We start from the raw sequence: 18,734 nt of genomic DNA, 5'->3' as shown, positions 1-18,734 counted from the left end.
GCCGTTCCTTCAGGTAGGTGTGCCGTGAATGACGGTTCTCCTGCCCATGTGCGGAAGTGACCTCATTGTGGTTTCGGCCTGTCACAGAGCCAGAGTCTGCGGAATCCAGAAAGGAAGACTGGAAGAAGATGGAAGCTGCCTCCAGCGATCGCATCGCATCACTGGAGGGCTTCGTTTTCAGTTAAGTTTCACATAATGTGCTAGTATATGATGCATGCTAGCACATTATGCCTTTACCTTGCAGGTCCAAACAACAAAAAAAACAACCAGCAGTTTACAACTCCTTTAAACGCCATGGCCTACCTGAGTATTGTTAGTGACCATGTCCATCCCTTTATGACTACAGTGTCCCCATCTTCTAATGGCTCCTTCCAGCAAGATAATTGTCACGTGTCTGGTTGGAGGATGAAGTTGCCGAGAGGGTTCCCCTTGTGGCTGAGTGCAGAACACCCCTGAGCCTAGGTTCACACTGATGCGATGCGGGAACCAGCGTGATTACAGCTCTGGTTCCAGCATCGCTCCTCTCCCGCATGTGGTTCACACTGCCTTCTGAGAACCGCTGCGGGTGTCATTACATTGTTAAAGCAGAGTTCCACCATAAGGTGGAACTTCCACTCATCGGAACCCCCCCCCCTTCCGGTGCCACAAATGGCACCTTTCAGGGGGGAGGGGGGTACAGATTGTCAGGTCACCTTGAGGCGAGGTGACAGATGCACACCGTAGGGATCAGGAGTGCACCGCAAGGTTGTGGACCCTACGGCTGACTGCTGCGAACAGGAGACAGGTCCCACTGGGGTTCGAGCGTAAGATTCCCTGGGACGCGGAGTCTAAGAGTCAGCAGGTGTTCACCAGAGCCTCGAGTAGTGAGGATGGACTTGGCTGCAACTGGCTCCAGGTCGCGACTCCCAGGGTCCCCCAGCTCACACCCACAGTAGGCAACAGGAGGATAGGGATGGTGAGGGACAAAGCCAAGGTCGGGGTCACAAGCAGACAGGAATAGTCAGGGACACGCCAAAAGGTCAGGATCACAGGCAAACAGGGATAGTCAAAGACACGCCAAAGTCGGTAACAGAACAACAGAAGAGCACACGGCAGGTAACAGGCCGCTAACACACAAAGGAATACACAATGGTTGATCAGCAGGGATGGCCTGCAGTGCACAAGTTAATATAGAGTTCTCTGATAGGAGCTAGGGTGGAGTCATGCCAGAGGATGGATTACAAAAGCAGTCAGGTGAGGGTCGGCTGGTCTCTAGAGATGAACACATAGAAACAGGTAAGCAGACCAACTCTATTGCATAACCATGACACAGATACTTGTATAATACAGGTATCTGCACCCACTTCTGGGCATAGTTATCTGCAGAATATTTACGCCCCTTCCTGCGGGGCCCTGCTGTCTGCTGGAAAACACACTGATCTTAAAGACAGCAGGGACCGTCCTTATTGCACAGTGCGTCTTGCACATGCGCAGTAGGGAAACGGGAAGTGAAGCCGCAAGGTTTCACTTCCTGATTCCCATACTCAAGATGGTGGAGGCAGCACCCAAGAGCCGAGCGACAGATCAGCTTCGGGTGCCGAAATCGTGGGCTTGCTGGATGGGTAAGTGTCCATATTTTAAAAGTCAGCAGCTACAGCATTTGCTGACCGCTTCAGTGACACCCCCAGATCGGTTAACAGATCGCAGGGCAAACTCTGAACTCAGATAGGAATCTGATCTCATAAGTGAGAACACCCACGCGATCCAATTTAAGTGCGGGTAAAAAAGTCCCTGCACTTTTTTTCCTGCAAATTTTATGCAAGTTCAGCCATACAACCGTATGATGCCTGATCATCTCGCAAACATCAGATGTAATCGGCACCTGCAGTGCGGGTCTAAATCACATATGATGTCTAAGATCGTGCTAGTTTGAACCTGGGCTGAAGGTGATAACAGGAAATGATATGCTCAAAGAAGCATAGGTTGCCAGCTGTGATAAGCTGAAGAGCTGAGAAGATGATCACCAGATAATGGCAGGGAAAGACAGGATGCACTACAGGGCAGGTGTCCCTCAGAAGATCCAGGCATACTTGACAGCAAGGCGAGACAGAAAACAGGATCAGGAGCCAGGCCAGGGGTCATACGCGGATGATCAGTCAGGAGCGGAGGCATTAACAGAATCAGGAACAAGCCGGAGTCATCCACAGATAATCAGGCAGCAGTGGAGTCAGTTACAAAAGTGAGGGGTCAGAGCCAGAGACGGAGACAAGACAGGTTAAAGAGAAGCCGGGTAGGTAACTGGGAATCCAATAGCAGAATAGACATAAGCACAGGCACCGAGGGGAGCACCCGCTGTTCTTTTAAAGGCCAGCGGGTGCCATAATCTATTGCGCCCTGCACGCACTACCGTGCACGCGCACCTGGCATTTCTTGCCGCTGCGCACATGCATGCACCAATGCACACAGGAGCATGCAGGATGTGGCCATGCCAGGTATTGGCGATATTGCCAGTTCTTCTCTGGCTATTCACCAGACAGTGCCTCCCCCCAAGGAGCAGCCTCTGGATGCCTAAACAAGACCCTTTTCAGGGTATCTGTTAAAGAATCTTTGCAAGAGCCTAGAGCGTGCACATTGCTTGCAGGTTCCCAGGAATTTTCTTCTGAAAATAACGCTTCCACTTAATGAGATATTAAATTTGCCTACCTCTTTTCCGACAATCCAGAATAGCTTCAACTTCAAATTCTGGTTTGCACCCTACCGAGATTGGAGATGGAGGCAGCTCTTCTCATCTGGGAAATGGACTGGGTACAGCTGGCTTGAGCAGAGAAACATGGAATATCTGATGAATCTTATAGGAATTTGGCAGTGCAAGCTCGAATGCCACTGGACTAAATTCCCTCTTGATTTCAGATGGACCAATACATTTTGGCCCCAACTTCTGCAAAGGACAAAAAAGGTTAAGGTTTGCTGATGAGAGCCACACCTTGTCCCCAGCTTTAAGAACAGGATTTCACTTCCTCCTTTTGTAATAGTGATTCATGTAGTCATCTTGAGCCTTCTGCATAGCCTTAGCCATAGCCTTTATTTGTTTGAATACAGTTTACTCTGTCTTGGACTGCAGGACCTAATGCTTCTGGAATGGTGTGTGGCAAGAAAGAGGAATGGAACCCATAGTCTGCCCAGCAAGGGGACTGGTTGGTGGCAGTATGCACAAAGATGTTATGCAAATTCAGCACAAGGAAGCAAGGACACCCAGTTATCTTGAGATAAGGTACAAAAACACCAGACTTATGTCTGGTTAGGTCATTCCTTCTGGCCATTGCCCAGTGGATGGTAAGCGGAAGATGGACAAACTTCGATCTTCAAGACCCAGCAAAGAGTTCTCCAAAATTTAGAGGTGAACTGCACCCCTCTATCAGAAAGTATATTGTTCGGTAATCCATGCAACCTGACTATCTCTTTCACAAATATATTTGCTGTATCCAAAGCAGAGGGAATGCCTATTATAGCCAAGAAGTGTGCCATTTTAGAGAGGCGGTCCACTACCATCAAGATGGTAGTAAACCCTTCTAAAGGGGGCAAGTCCACTAAAAAAAACAGTGGATATCATCTTCCACGGTTGTTCTGAAACTGACAGCAGTCTCAACAAACCCCAAGTCTTAGGGTTAGACCCCTTGTTACGTTAACAAGTTATACAGGACACCACATAGTTTTGTTGTCTTGTCTTAAACTAAGCCACCAGAAAGATACCTGAATAAGCTCCATATTTTTCCACACCTCAAAGTGCCCAGCAAGTTGATGGTCATGAAAAGTCTTCAGAGCTTGAAGTAGAATTTGCTGCAGAACAAAGATCTCATCCTAATGCCAAAGAAACCCCTCCTGACTCCTCAAGAAAGATGCCTCTGGTTCGGTACACTGGATGGAGGCTTGCCTGATTAATGCCCTCAGATCTGGCAGAAGTAGAAAAAAGTTCTGCATGGACAGAATAGTACTGGGTGCTGCAATTTCAGGAGCTTCTGGAAACATTGGGCAAAGAGTGTGAGCTTTTCTATTCTTGGCCCCTTGACAGTAAGTGATATGAAAGTTTAGGCCCACTAAGTTTACCGAGGTCTTAACCATTTGTCAGTTCTAAGATACTCCAGGTCCTTGTGGCCCATAAATATCATAATGGGATGGGCGGCACCTTCCAGCAGGTGTCTCCATTATTCCAATGCAGACTTTATGGCCAACAGCTCTTGATCACTTACATCATAATTTCTTTCTGGCTGGAACATCTTTCATAAGAAGAAGGCCACCTGGATGAAGTAAAGCCTTGAGCCCCTGACGCTGAGGTAAGACTGCTCCCATGGCTACTTCTGAGACATTGACCTCCAGAGCGTAAGGCAAGGCAGGATCTGGATGTTGCAGTACTTGTGCATAAAAGAACAAAGTCTTTAATTTATCAAAGGCTCCCTGGGCTTCCTGAGTCCATTGGAATCATTGCATAGTCTGAACGGCATAACAAGGTACTCAAAGTGTCTGAATCAAGTTTGGAAAGCCATTTTCTACTGCCCCCCCCCCCCCTCACAGATGCAAACAAGGTTGTAGGTCCCCCGCCGATCCAATTTTGTAAAGATCTGGGCAGCTCGAAACTGTTGGAAAAGTTTCGGGATGAGAGGGTGTGGATAACAATTTTTTTATAGTGATTTTGTTAAGCTCCCTCTAGTCCACACATGGCCTCAGTGTGTGGTCTTTTGTCTCAATAAAGAATATACCAGCACCAGCAGCAGAAGAGGATAGATGAATAAATTCCTTTTCCAAGTTCTCGTCGACATATTGCCTTAATGCTTCAAGCTTAATTTCGAATAGAGGGAATATGCGCCCAAAAGGGATTTCAGCATTAGGGAGTAACTCAATTGGGCAGTCATATGATTGATGAGGTGGAAGGATATCAGCCTTCTTTTAGTCAAACGTCCTGAAAGTTGTGGTAAGCTGGCGGAGCACTCTGGCTTGTGCTGGGTACTGGCTGGATGGTTAGACAGTCTCTGAATTCAGAGGTGAAGCAGTGCTGCATGCAGTAAGTGGGTGTAAAGGACACTTCTTTTTTTTTTTCACAGCCACCAAATTCCCAGCATGACTGGGAACGTTGGAGAACACAAGACATCAAAACAGATGAATTTCCGGTGGACAGACTCTGTCAAAGTGAAAACTGGTGCAGTTTCTTGTGTGACGGGTCCTGAACTAGGCATGGAACTATCAGCTAAATGTATTGGTAAGGTGGAGAAGATCTAGAGACCTGGAAGTATGCAAGACTACTTGGAGAAGACTTACTGGGTCTCACAGGAGAGTTACGCAGAAAATGTTTGGCTCCTCCACAACACAAAGATTGGCTTGCTGATGGTGTAGTCTCTCATCAGGGTTTAGAGCAGAGCAAACCAGGCCAATCTGCATAAATTCTACTTCAAAAGCAGCAGTGGTGGAAGGTGCAGAGGCAGATGTAGGAGCAGATGGAACTTTGGGCAATATCCATGTAGGCCTGAAAGCTTAGTTCCATTCTGACCGCAGCTTTTGCAGGCATCTGTCGACCTGAATTTCCAGCTAAATGAGTCCTTCTACTGAAGAGGAGGTCTCTACTCGAGCCAGCACAATCTTGAGAGCTTCCACCGAGCACTGTCCTTGCTGTAAGGTTTGCTGGGGGGCTTCAGTGGTGGCCATATATTGCAGGTTGTCATAAAGTTGTGCCATGGATTCAAAGAATGTGTTGTTGACAGAGTTAACAACAGGACTCTTCTGTTCCAGCAAATGTAATTGTGGGCCCAAGCCTGAGATTCATCAGACAACAGAGAGATAATGAACCCACAGTCTCTAAGGAAAAAGTCCTTGGCTGAAGGGCCAAAAATAACAAGCAGGCATTCTTGAAGGTTGGCACCCTTAGTGCTGGCACAACTGCACAATGCTATCATGTCAATATGGATAAAAATCTCTCAGGAATGTTTCCAATGCCTTGTTGAATCTATGCCACGAAGAAATAAGGCAGTTCTGAAGGCAAAAAGATGGCCCAACCCGGTGCTGGCCAGTTGTACCTAATAAAGTGGCTGGCGAATACACATATGAAAAGTATAATCCTGAAGGGGTCAGCATAACATTCTAAATGGTAGTGTAAAAGGCGCAATATCTCGAGTATACATATAAGTAAAATGTCTTTTATAGGTCCTCACCCAGCTGTATAGTAAGGCTCTAACTCCTTTCAGTTTAAGGAAAATTAGAGTAGGCAGAATTACCTTATTGTATGGCCCTGTAGGCTTCCTCCCTGCCTGACAACCAGTCTGACAAACCTTGTCATCTTCACCTGTTATATGTTGTGGGTCCATCATTTTGGGGCTCGAGTGGGAACATAGGAAAGCTAAGCTTTGGCTGCTGGGGGCAAAATTTAAGTTAAGCATTGCTCTGTATTACACCCCTAGACCAGGAGTCTCCAAACTTTCTAAACAAAGAGCCAGTTTAATGCCGTACAGACTATTATGGGGGCCACACTATGGCCAGTGTACCACTGTTGGTAGGAGTAAACAATTCCTCAAGCTTGGTGGTCAGTGGAAGTGAAAATTTACCTAGTGCCTTTGGTCAGCAGGAGGAATAGTGTCCCATAATTGGTAATAGTAAGAGAACCAAAGAGCCACGCTTGTGCCAGTGAAAGGAAGAGTGTCCCATCATTGTTATCAGCAGGAGGAATAGCGTTCCATAATTTATATCAGTAGGAGAAAATTTTGCCCTGTTGTTGATGTCAGTGGAAGGAATAGTACGCCATCATTGTTGTCAGTGGGGGTAAATACAGTATGTCCCATTGTTGGTGTCAGTGGAAGGAATAGTTCTCATCCTTGGTGTCAGCGAGAGAAATTATGCCCAGATATTGGAGTCAGTGAAAGGAATGGTACCTCATTGTTGGTGTCAGTGGGAAAAGTAGCGTCTTGTATCGATGGGAAAAATAGAGCTCCAAGGGCCAGATAAAAACAAACAAAGGGCCGCATCTGGGCCATGGGCCACAGTTTGGAGCCTACTGCCCTAGACTAAAGGAGCTTAGAGCCTTTCCATAGGAAAGGAAGCCACCAAAGAGGGGTTCATCTTGAATTGTCAATGGTACATGTTCTTTCCAGAAATATAGAAGCTGAAGAACAAAAAGAGAGATCAGGGATTCTTTTGGTAACTCCCTGCTCTAATGCTATTGCGATAGAAGCAATGGGAATGATAAAAGCAGTATAGCTAGCAACAGGTGCAGTGTGTACCTGAGAAAAATTCTATTTTTTTTCTCATCCATTGAGGGACACAGAAGTCTTCAACCTTTTGAGATGTAAAAAAAAATGGTCGAACTGAGGGTGAGCAGCACAACAAACAATTGCTAACAGGCCCAAAAAATTTGATCATATGTGCCAAAAAAGTCTAATGCCGCGTACACACGACTGGACTTTTCGACGGACTATTTCCTGACGGTCTTTTGGCGGAGGTCCAACAGACTTTCTGAACGAGCAGACTCGGCCACATGCGACCAGACTAAGTCCGTTCATTTTGAACATAATGACGTAAACGGGACTAAACAAGGAAGTTCAATAGCCAGTAGCTTATAGCTGCCCTTGCGTCATATTTGGTCCTTTGGACTAGCACACAGACTAACCGTTTTCCCAATTTTTAGTCCATCGGATAGATTTGAAACATGTTCTATTTCTAGGTTCAGATTTTTTTTTATAAGTCTAGTCTGACGGAAAGTCTGGTGGTGTGTACGCGGCCTAATGCCGCGTACACACGAGCGAATGTTCCAGCGTACTTAGTCCGGCAAACAATCCGACTGACTTTCTACCGAACGGACTTGGCCACACACGGACACATAGAAAGTCCGGCGTTTGCTAGTGCGATGACGTACAGGACTTACGACGGGGCTAGAAAAAGGAAGTTCAATAGCCAGTAGCCAATAGCTTCCTTTTTCGTACTTGCTTCTGAGCATGCTTCATTCTTAGTCCGCCGGACTAGCATACTGACGAACGTATTGTCCGCTGAAACCCAAGTCCGACTTTCTAAGTCCGCCGGACTTTACGCTGGAAAAGTCCGCTGAAGCCCACATACGATCGAATTGTCTGCTGAAATGCATTTCGGCGGACTAAGTACGCCGGACAATTTGAATAATTTGCATAAGAAGCACTCACAGATCTAGTGGAGTGTGCCTTGACTGGAAAGGGTGTAACCAGATCCTTGAGACCTTTGGTGATGGTCTGCCTGAGTCACTGATAGATGGTGAAATGAGAAGCCGGAGCACCCTTATGGGAAAAAGGGAATCAGTCTTCCCAAAAAAGCAGTGTCTGAGAGACTCTCGAAACCCATACTGTACCACATCCAGACAATGTCCCCATAAGAGTCCCCCCCCCCCCCTTTTATCAGTGTATTCCCTTACATCAGTGTTCCCATTTGAGTCATTCCCTGCCTCAGGATCGACTTACAGTACAGTCCCCATTAAAAGCGGCTTGCTATGGGGGTACACACAGAAGAGGTGCTTACAAACACACTATTGGTCCTTCTTTGCTATAAAAATTAGGCATCTGGTAGTAGAAGGGGTTATCATAGGCTGGCCTATAGTTAAAAAAAAAAATTATATATATATATATATATGTATATATATATTATCAGTGTTCAGTCCTCCTGTAGGCAGTAGTGTAACTTGAAGATTAACGTGATTGTAAGCCCGTATTTTATTTTAATAACAAACATGTTATATTTACCTGCTTTGTGCAGTGGTTTTACACAGAGCAGTTCCGATACTCCTCTTCTCGGGTCCCCCACCTGGCCCTTCTGGCTCCTGCCTCCTGCCAAGTGCCCCCTTGGCAAGCCGCTTTCTCTGGAGTCACTCGTGCAGGTTTGCTCCCAAGCCAGCTCTATGTGTCTATAGCCAAAAAAGGCTTGGCCCCACCCACTCCTCACTGGCTGTGATTGATAGCAGCAGGAGCCAATTATTATTTTTAATTTCACCAATATATTTTACCTGCTTCCCACACAGCCAATGTACATAAACGGCCAGGTGGAAGCTTCATCGTTCTGAGTTGATGTGGCACGATTGTGTGATGGCTGCGATCTTCCGACACAGCCCATTACAAATTGGGATATGGGCGATGTGATTGGCCCTCCCAATCACATGATGTATCTGTCTCAGCAATCCCCACTGAGCTCAGTGCAGGAGGGGGGAGTGGGGGATGCAGCAACCTGCGCTGACAGCTCTCTGTGTAAGTGATGCTTTTAAACAGAAAGCTGTCACAGATCACGCAGACTGCAGCCAACTTTTTATTGATTAGTGGAACACTGGTACACTGACAGATGTTTTTGTGCACTTGTACACTATGGCAGATGTTGATTATCCCCATACGAACACTGACAGATGTTAATATTGCCATGAAACACCATTGTACTATTACAGAAGTTTTCTACACTGGTACAGATGTTTACGGGGCAGGGACAGTGGTACGTGGTGTACTGTGTCACACACACTCACTCAGGTTGAACTGGATGGACTGGTGTCTTTATACAACCCTACTATGTAACTATAACCGGCGATCCCACTACACATGTGCGGTATCGCCACAAATGTTAAAGCGAAAGCAATAATTCTAGCACCAGACCTCTTGTGTAACTCTAAAATGGTAACCAATAAAGGCTTATAAAGCGTCTTCTATGGAGATTTTTAAATACTGAAGTTTGGCGCCATTTCAAAAAACTTGCCCAATTTGATAGCATGACATGTTTGGTATCTATTTATCTGGCGCAACACCATATTTGATATTTTACCAAAAACTTGGGTATCGTTAAAATTCAATAAAATGTATTTATGTGTTAGTATGTAAAATTTCCTTTTAGAAACTGCTGCTCTTTATGGACCTTGCTTTGTGCATTAGTCCAAATCCATTGATGGGGGGGGGGTTGGTTTATGGCGTGAGGTTGTTTTTCAGGGGGTGGGCTTGGCCCCTTAGTTCCAGTGCAGGGAACTCTTGAAGGATCACTAAAGATATATATATATATATATATATATATATTTTTTTTTTTAAATAACAAACATGTTATACTTACCTCCACTGTGCAGCTCGTTTTGCAGAGTGGCCTCGAACCTGCTCTTCTGTGGTCCCTGGGAGGCTCCCCCCCCCCCCCCCCCCCAAGGACTCAACACGTTCATGTGAGCTCCCTCACATGGTGTAGAGTGCTTGCGGGTGCGCTCCCCTGATACAGACGGAAGCCATAGCTCCTCACTATATCACTCGGCCCCGCCCCCGGCATGCCACATCATTGGATGTGATTGACAGCAGGGTGAGCCAATGGCTGCGCTGCTTTCAATCCATCCACTGTAACCAATCAACGGCCAGGCTGAGCGGCGAAGAGCATGTCGGGGGCGAGTGCAGGACTTTCGAGGGGTCGGTAAGTAAAACAGGGGGGCTCAGTATTGTTGGATGTTTTTTCACCTTAATGCATAGAATGCATTAAGGTGAAAAAACTTTTACCTTTACAACCCCTTCAAGGTGTCATAATACCAAGACATTTTGGATAATGTCATGCTCCCAACTTTGTGGGAACAGTTTGGGGGTGGCCTCTTCCTGTTCCAACATGACTGCGCATCAGTGCACAAAGCAAGGTTCATAAAGACATGGATGAGTGAGTTTGGGGTGGAGGAACTTGACTGGCCTGCACAGAGTCCTGACCTCAACCCGAAAGAACACCTTTGGGATGAATTAGAGTGGAGACTGCGAGCCAGGCCTTCTTGTCCACATCAGTGCCTGACTTCACATATGCGCTCCTGGAAGAATGGTCAAACGTTCCCATAGACAAACTCCTAAACTTTGTGAACAGCCTTCCCAGAGTTGAAGCTGTTATAGTTGCAAAGGGTGAGCCAACTCAATATTAAACTCTACAGACTAAAGGCCCCGTACATACAATATGAAAATTGGCAGTAAAATTTCGTCCAATGAACGATCTGCTGATTTTCGGATCATCAGACAAAAGCTGGATGTCATAAAAAAAAATTTGTAGATGAACTCAACGACCGATTTTCATTTAATTAGTGCGGTTTGCGCCCCCAAAAAAATCGTAAGAGCAAGACTACGCATGATCATAAACGAAAGAATACATACAAAACTAATCAACACATTACGTCACTTATGAAGTTGTATTATGTCGTACAACAATTTTTGTATGGTGAGTAACCTCTTCTCCCCTTCGGCATGAGACTAGCATTCAACAAAAAAAAAAAAAAAACGGATGAACGGTCGTCCGAAAATCTGATCGTGTGTACGAGGCTTTAGACTAGGACATCATTAAAGTTCATGTGTGTGTAAAGGCAGGTGTCCCAATACTTTTGGTAATAAAGTGTACAGTAAATACTCGGTCTGAGAGTATTTTGCAAGACAAGCAAATTTGTTTTATAAATTTTGACTTGATAAACGAGCGATGTCCTCATATACAAGTAGTGTCATGTCACAACTGAGTATAAAAGAGAAAAGAGGTGCCTCTAATGCCGCATACACACGATCGGACTGTCCGGCGGACCAACCCGCCAGACTTTGCAGCAAGGTACTAGGCTGACCTAGGTACTAGGCACTGCAGCCCCCCCACCCCAAAGCACTTTGTCCCCTGGCCGTTGGTTGACGGGGCCTGTGGGCGGGGGGCTTATCAGAATCTGGGAGCCCCCTTTAATAAGGAGACAAGGTGCTTTGGGGTGGGGGGGGGGGGCGGCCGCAGTAGCCCTCCTTCCCCAAAGCACCCCCCATGTTGAGGGCACACAGCCTGGTTCGGCTCTGGGGGCGGTCGCTTGTCCCCACCCCCTTTCCTGACCGGCCAGACTTTGGGGGGACCTCCACGCCATTTTTTCAGCATAGAGCTTCCCGTTTAAATCCATCCCAGGTGACGGGGCTAGCGAGGTGTCAATCTCGCCGATGGAGGCGGCAACATTCACTTCCTTCGCTAATTCCATCTATCTGGAACCACATTCAAAATGAACGAACTTTTCTCCATGTGTGGGCAAGTCCGTTCATTTCAAAAGCCCGGAGGACTAGCACACAGATGGGCGGATTGTCCGCCGGACTCGATTTTGAGTCAAAACTTCTTTCTAAGTCCGCCGGACTTTTGGGTAGAAAAAGTCCGCGAGAGCCCACACACGGGCTGATTGTCCGGTGGACCAGAGTCCGATCGTGTGTACACGGCATCAGTGTAGCAATATGGTAACATTTAATGAAGGTACAACGTTCAGCAAATCACATGGTTGATGATTAAAACTGGCACATCTAAGTATGCAGGCATCCGGGGGAAAGCTGTCCACATAGACCATCCTCCGCACCGCCATCAACGTCATCCCATCCACGCTGTGCTCCAAGCCTCACTTTCGGAACGCTCTACTGCAGGGTAGTCTTCCCGGTCACAATTGCAGACTGACAGCATTGAGAGGCAGCGGTCCGAGGATGCTCTATGTGGACAGCTTTACCCTGGATGGCTGCATACTTAGATGTGCCTCTTTTAACCACTTGGGATCCGCGCTATTGCCAAATGACGGCATTAGCGCGGACCTACATTTCCGGGACTACGTCTATTGATGTCGTCCCGTGTACGAGCGGCCTGCGCGCCCTGTGATCGGCCAATGACAGCTGATCATGTGATAGAACGGAGCCGGTAATCGGCTATTATTCCTCCTCGCGCTGACAGCGCGAGGAGAAAAAAAAAAAAGCCAATCAACGGCGGCCGTGATCGGGACATCAGTCCCGATCACGGCCATCAATACAAGGGACCACCTGCCAGTGCCCACCTGCCTCCCGCAGTGCCATCCTGAAGTAAAAGTAAGTGCCCCCCGTCAGTGCCCACAGTGCCACCCCACAGTGCCCACAATCTGCCTCAAAGGTGCTGCACCCCAGTGCCGCCCATCAGTGCCCAGCAGTGCCGCCCATCAGTGCCACCTATCAGAGCCACCTATCAGTGCCACCTATCAGTGCCACCTATCAGAGCCACCTATCAGTGCCACCTATCAGTGCCCATCAGTCCCATCTATCTGTGGTACCTATCAGTGCCCATCCGTGCCACTTATCCGTGCCACCCATCCGTGCCATCTTATCTGTGCCCATCGGTGCCGCCTTATCTGTGCCTATTAGTGCCGCCTTAACTATGCCTATCAGTGCCCACCAGTGCAGCCTATCAGTGCCCACCAATGCAGCCTATCAGTGCCCACCAATGCAGACCATCAGTGCCCACCAATGCAGCCTATCAGTGCCGCCTAATCAGCGCACTTCAATGAAGGAGAAAAATTACCTGTTTGCAAAATTTTATAACAAACTATTAAAACATGATTTTTTTTTTTTGCATTTTTTTTGTTTGTTTAGCAAAAAATAAAACTCCGAGCTGTAACTAAATACCACCAAAAGAAAGCTCTATTTGTGGGAAAAAAATGATAAAAATTTCATTTGGGTACAGTGTTGTATGCCCGCGCAATTGTCATTCAAAGTGCATCAGCGCTGAAAGCTGAAAATTGGTCTGGGACTGAGGGGGGTTTAAGTGCCCAGTAAGCAAGTGGTTAATCATCAACCATGTGAGATGCTAAATGTTGTACCTTCATTAAATGTAACCATATTGCTACACTTAGAGGTGCCTCTCTTCTCTTTTATACTCTGTAGCTCCTGTTGGATTTTGCTCTTATCCCCTTGTGGAGGCTGCCATTTATGGATGGACATTTTATTGTTACACAACCTATCACATTGCTATAATCTTTTTATATGGGCTATAAACTGAAGGACTTATGAATAAAGGGTCGTGGAAGAAATCATCTAAGTTTCCATTATTTCTTATGGGAAAATTTGCTTTGATATACGAGTGCTTTGGATAACAAGCATGTTTCCAGAAAGTATTATGCTCACAATCCAAGGTTTTACTGTATATTTGTATGACAAGTTAAAACAGTTTATTGATATTAACTATTTATTTTTACTCTATATTCCAAAGACTGTTTTTTTTATTTTTACATGTGACCGGCAGCAGAGGACTAAAAGCTGCTCTTGCTTATGTTTCCCTGCAGACAGGCTGGGAAAGAGCTGGGACGCAGCGGCTGTATTTTGATTACCGTATATACTCGAGTATAAGCCGAGATTTTCAGCCCCTTTTTTTAGGCTGAAAGTGCCCCCCTCGGCTTATACTCGAGTCACCGCCGTCTGTCTACCCGATCAGCGTGTCGTGCAGACAGACGGCGGCCATTCCACTATTCAAAAGCCGCGCCTCCCTGTCTGTGATAGGCGGAACACTCAATTTCCCAGCAGTCAGTGGTCCGCCTATCACGGACATCCGCTCATCCTCATACTACGGACGAGGATGAGCGGATGTCCGTGATAGGCGGAACACAGACTGCTGGGAAATTGAGTGTCCTGCCTATCACAGACGGAGGCGCTGCTTTTGAACAGTGGAATGGCCGCCGTCTGTCACAGACGAGAAGAGGTGCGGCGATCCTGGCATGGCCGCCGTATGTGCAGAAGGACACAGGCTCAGGACACAGGTAGGCTGGACACACAGGGCGGCTGGACAGACACACAGGGATGGACGGACACACAGGGATGGACGGACACACAGGGATGGACGGACACACAGGGATGGACGGACACACAGGGATGGACGGACACACAGGGATGGACGGACACACAGGGATGGACAGGCATGTCTCACCCTCGGCTTATACACGAGTCAATACGTTTTCCCATTTTTTTTGTGGTAAATTGGGGGCCTCGGCTTATATTCAGATCGACCTATACTCGAGTATATACGGTAGATTTGTTTAATTAAAATAATTACAATGCCATCATCCATATATAGAAAGAGAAGGAACAATGTAAATTGAACAGTGTGTATTTAGTATCCTGGATGATAAAATGCATCAGGTGTGCTAGCCGGAAAAATGTTCTGATGTTGGAGGAGTCTCTACTACGAAGAGATAAAAGGTATGGGATTTAGATAGCACATCAAGAGAAAGGATCTGAGGGAAATATGCACTTGGGTTAAAGTTCCACTTTAAACATCTCCCACATGCACAACACAAATTCATCTATGTCCATTGTGAATTATTTGATGTGCGACAATTTGTGGTCTTTTAGTAAAATGTTTCCCACATGAGTTCTCTGATGCTCGATGACGTAGCCTCTACGGGTAAACCGTTTCCCACATTCTAAACAAGAATATGGCTTTTCCCCGGTGTGAGTCCTCTGATGTGCTATAAGATTGGCTCGCTGGCTAAAACATCTCCCGCACTCTGTACACGAATATGGCTTCTCTCCTGTGTGAATCCTCTGGTGTTTAGTAAGAGCTGAAATAAAACAAAAACTTTTCCCACATTCCATACAGGAATATGGCTTCCCCCCTGTATGAGCCTTCATATGTACCGTTAGGTTTCCTATCTGGGTAAAACACTTCCCGCATTCGGAGCAGGAATATGGCTTCTCAACTGTGTGGGACCGCTGGTGTGACAAAAGTTCTGTCCTCCTTGTAAAACATATACCACATATGGAACACGGGAACATTTCACCCCCTCTGTGATCTATGTGATGGGTCACAGGAGGTGAGCGATCAGTAAAGCTTAGTTCGTGTGTAGGGGGGTCATAGGACAGGTCTGTGGTGTAGGGTTCAGCAATGCAAATTGGAGCAATGGGATTTTCTCTTGAAGTATCTGCTGTGACATCATCTTCTATTAGACCGTCTGGAGATACAATAGGATTATGCCTGCGGTCTTGACTATCTGGAGGTAGTAAGAGATGGAAAGGGATAGAACAACCTAAAAGGCCAATGAACATAAATTACAAACACATTCTCTAAATACATACAAATAATAAAAAAAAGAGACTGTTCTTTTTAAAAAACTGGAAATGTACATTAAAGATTAACTTTAATAAGCACAGTAAAAAATGTTGAAGTATTTTTAAATTAATCTCAAATCTAAAATACAGTGAGTGCGCAGAGATCAAAAGCAGCGTGCACAAAAAAGTGGCCAACCTAAAGATCAAAATAAACCAAAAAAAGTGCAGCACTTAAATAAAGTGTATCAAAATAATAGCCATTAATTGCATCAAAATACATATAATGTAAAGAGTCTATAAGTATGTATAAAACAATATGCATCAAATTATAACTAGATATGAAAGACCTTTTTAGAAATGCTGCTATAGTGACTATAAAGTGCCAATGCATACAGAAAGTCCAATGAATGTCCTAAGAAATCAAATGGCACCCACTTATAAAAGTGATTCTCAGTTCAGCAAGATTATATGTTGTGCATCCTGTGTGTCAATCCTTCACCACCATGCACTCACCAAAACATTAATGGGTATTATTATACCGTAAGACATCAACCTCACAGAACCTCCATGCTTTGATCCTCAATACAGACTAAATGTATCCAGAGCGGAGTCCTTTGTAAAGAATGCTAACCACACAGAGCTAAAATGACCGCTGATCAGGGCCTGTAAACGGCGGCCTGACGTCAGCGTGTATGGTTCCTCCCAACATGTTTTGACAGCCATCTTAGCTCCGTGTGGGGAGAATTCTCTACACAGGTCTCTACTCTGGATAAATTTGGCCTGGATTGTGGATCAAAGCATGGAGGTTCTGTGGGGTTGATGTGATATTATAATGCTAAAACCCATTAGCGTTCTGGTGAGTGAATGGTGGTGGAGCATTGACACACGGGAAGCACAACATATAATCTTGCCTTCTGGGACATGTGACCTGTCCCAGAAGGCTGGGCGGAAGGGTGGGATCAAGCTTCTGCTCGAATCGCTGTGGTGTTCCGACCTAAAGTGGGAGCGGGTACTTGTCAAATCCAGGTACTCACTGCCCTCCAAAAAAAATTAAATGCCAAAACTTAGAAAGGGAGGGGGGGTAGACAATCGTAACTTCCGCTTTTGTGTGAACCTTCATTTAAGAAAATTGATGAATATTTCCACAGCCCCTTGACATGACAAGCTAAACCCCTTATTGGTGTACAGGTTTCACTGACTGAACATTAGAAGGTCAGAAAACAATCTTGGATACTCATCTAAGTTTCTTGGGTGCTTCTCATATGCCTTATGCCGCATACACATGACCGGACTTTGCAGCAGACTAGGACAGACGGTCTTCCCAACTGACTTTTCGGCAGAGTTCCGACGGACTTCCGAACTAACGGACTTGGCGACACACGAACGCACTAAGTCCGTTTGAAAGTCCATTCATTTTGAATGTGATGACCTAAGACGGGACTAAAAAAGGAAGTTCAATAGCCAGTAGCCAATAGCTTCCCTTGCGTCATAATTGGTCCGTCATACCAGCATACAGACGAACGGTTTTCCCGATAGGAATTGAGTCCGTCAGACAGATTTGAAACATGTTCTATTTCTAGGTCCCTCCGATTTTATTGATTTTTTTATGAAAAATGATCGGATTAGCCCACAAACGATCGGATTGTCTGACGGACTGATTCCGTCGGACCTAGACTGCAGGAAAGTCCGGTCGTGTGTACGCAGCATAATAAGATTTTTCCCTTACTGAAGTCACTCTGCTTGATAAAAATTGCCTGGATCAGCTGTCAAACTGAGCTATGTATGTTGAAAGCAGACAGAGCCAGTCCCATATCAATGAACCCTGCAAACAGGGGTTGCAGGCTTCCTTCATAAATACACTGAAGCAATATTATTATTCCAAAATGTTTCATGAAGACAAAACTATTGTCCTTTGATCTTAGCATAATGTCACTGCTCCTCATATGCCTAGGGTTTCCTCCTCACTGAAACCACTCTGCTTAATAAAAATTGCCTGGGCAGGCTGTCAAACTGAGGTACAGTACATGTCTTAGGAGCTGACACTGACTCCTGTATGAATGGGGGCCACAGGCTTCATTCATAAATGCAATGTAACAATATTACTGTTCCAAAATGTTTCATGAAAATGAAATACGTGTCCTTTGATCTTTACATAATGTCAGTTCTGCCAAAAAAAAAAAAAAAAATCATAAAATTGTACCATTTTTAAACCCATTATTAGCTATAATTAACCTCAGTATTAATTCCGTCTTCCCCTAAAAATGGAAGTACAGCCAAAGCTCGTTTGGCTGTATTTCTCCTGTGGATCACAGGAGTGCAGTTCGTCTTGCACTTCTGTGACCCGTTTTAGCAGACAGAGCATTGAAGCCCGCTGTCGGCTGACGTCACAGAGCCGGTCCAGGCTCAGGAAAGATTGCGACAATATGGTCAGGATGCACTCACTTGCCTGGATCGGCAACCGGATCAGCTTCTCAGGGAGCTGCTGAGAGCCTGAGCCGGCCGCTCTGCCCCCGCCACAGCCCAGTACTCCAGTGAGTGTGGGGGAGCAGAGAACTGACAGTCATCGGCTCTTTACTCTCGGAGCTGTGAGAAACGAGCGATTGGCAGTGTTTGATCACTCGGTTCTCAGTGTTAGAGGCGGTGAGGGACAGATGCTGCATCCAGCTAGGTAAGTATAATAAAAAATACATTTAAAAAATCCCATATTTCTCTTTTAAATATTACACTGATTTTATTCTTTGTTACCATTTATTTTTAGAACTTTTTATTACTGTATTTTTTCTTTAGCATTGCATTTAAAAAAATAAAAAAAACTTATTTCATTTTTAAAATAAAAACTTTGCCAGACTTTCTACCTGAAATATATTTTTTTCTGTCAATATAAAATGTAATAAATTGCAGAATATATTTTGCACTTTTGATCGACAGTAACATTAGTTATTTTAA

At 45.6% G+C, this 18,734-nt stretch overlaps 1 protein-coding gene across 1 annotated transcript in view; it reads right to left on the bottom strand.

Moving 5' to 3' along the window:
* Positions 1-18,734, bottom strand: part of LOC143957186 (uncharacterized) — a 50,775-nt gene that overhangs the window by 10,750 nt on the left and 21,291 nt on the right. Inside the window, exon 8 of the mRNA XM_077467335.1 lies at positions 15,063-15,766. Coding sequence (XP_077323461.1) covers positions 15,063-15,766 — 704 coding nt within the window. The remainder of the gene's footprint in view (positions 1-15,062; positions 15,767-18,734) is intronic.

Source organism: Lithobates pipiens, unplaced genomic scaffold (assembly GCF_037356315.1).
Source record: "Lithobates pipiens isolate NorthernLeopardFrog02 unplaced genomic scaffold, aLitPip1_a1.2 Scaffold_51, whole genome shotgun sequence".
NCBI classification, from domain to species: Eukaryota; Metazoa; Chordata; class Amphibia; order Anura; family Ranidae; genus Lithobates; species Lithobates pipiens.
The sequence above is the reverse complement of the archived record's forward strand: the minus strand, read 5'-3'. Positions and strand labels throughout refer to the sequence as shown.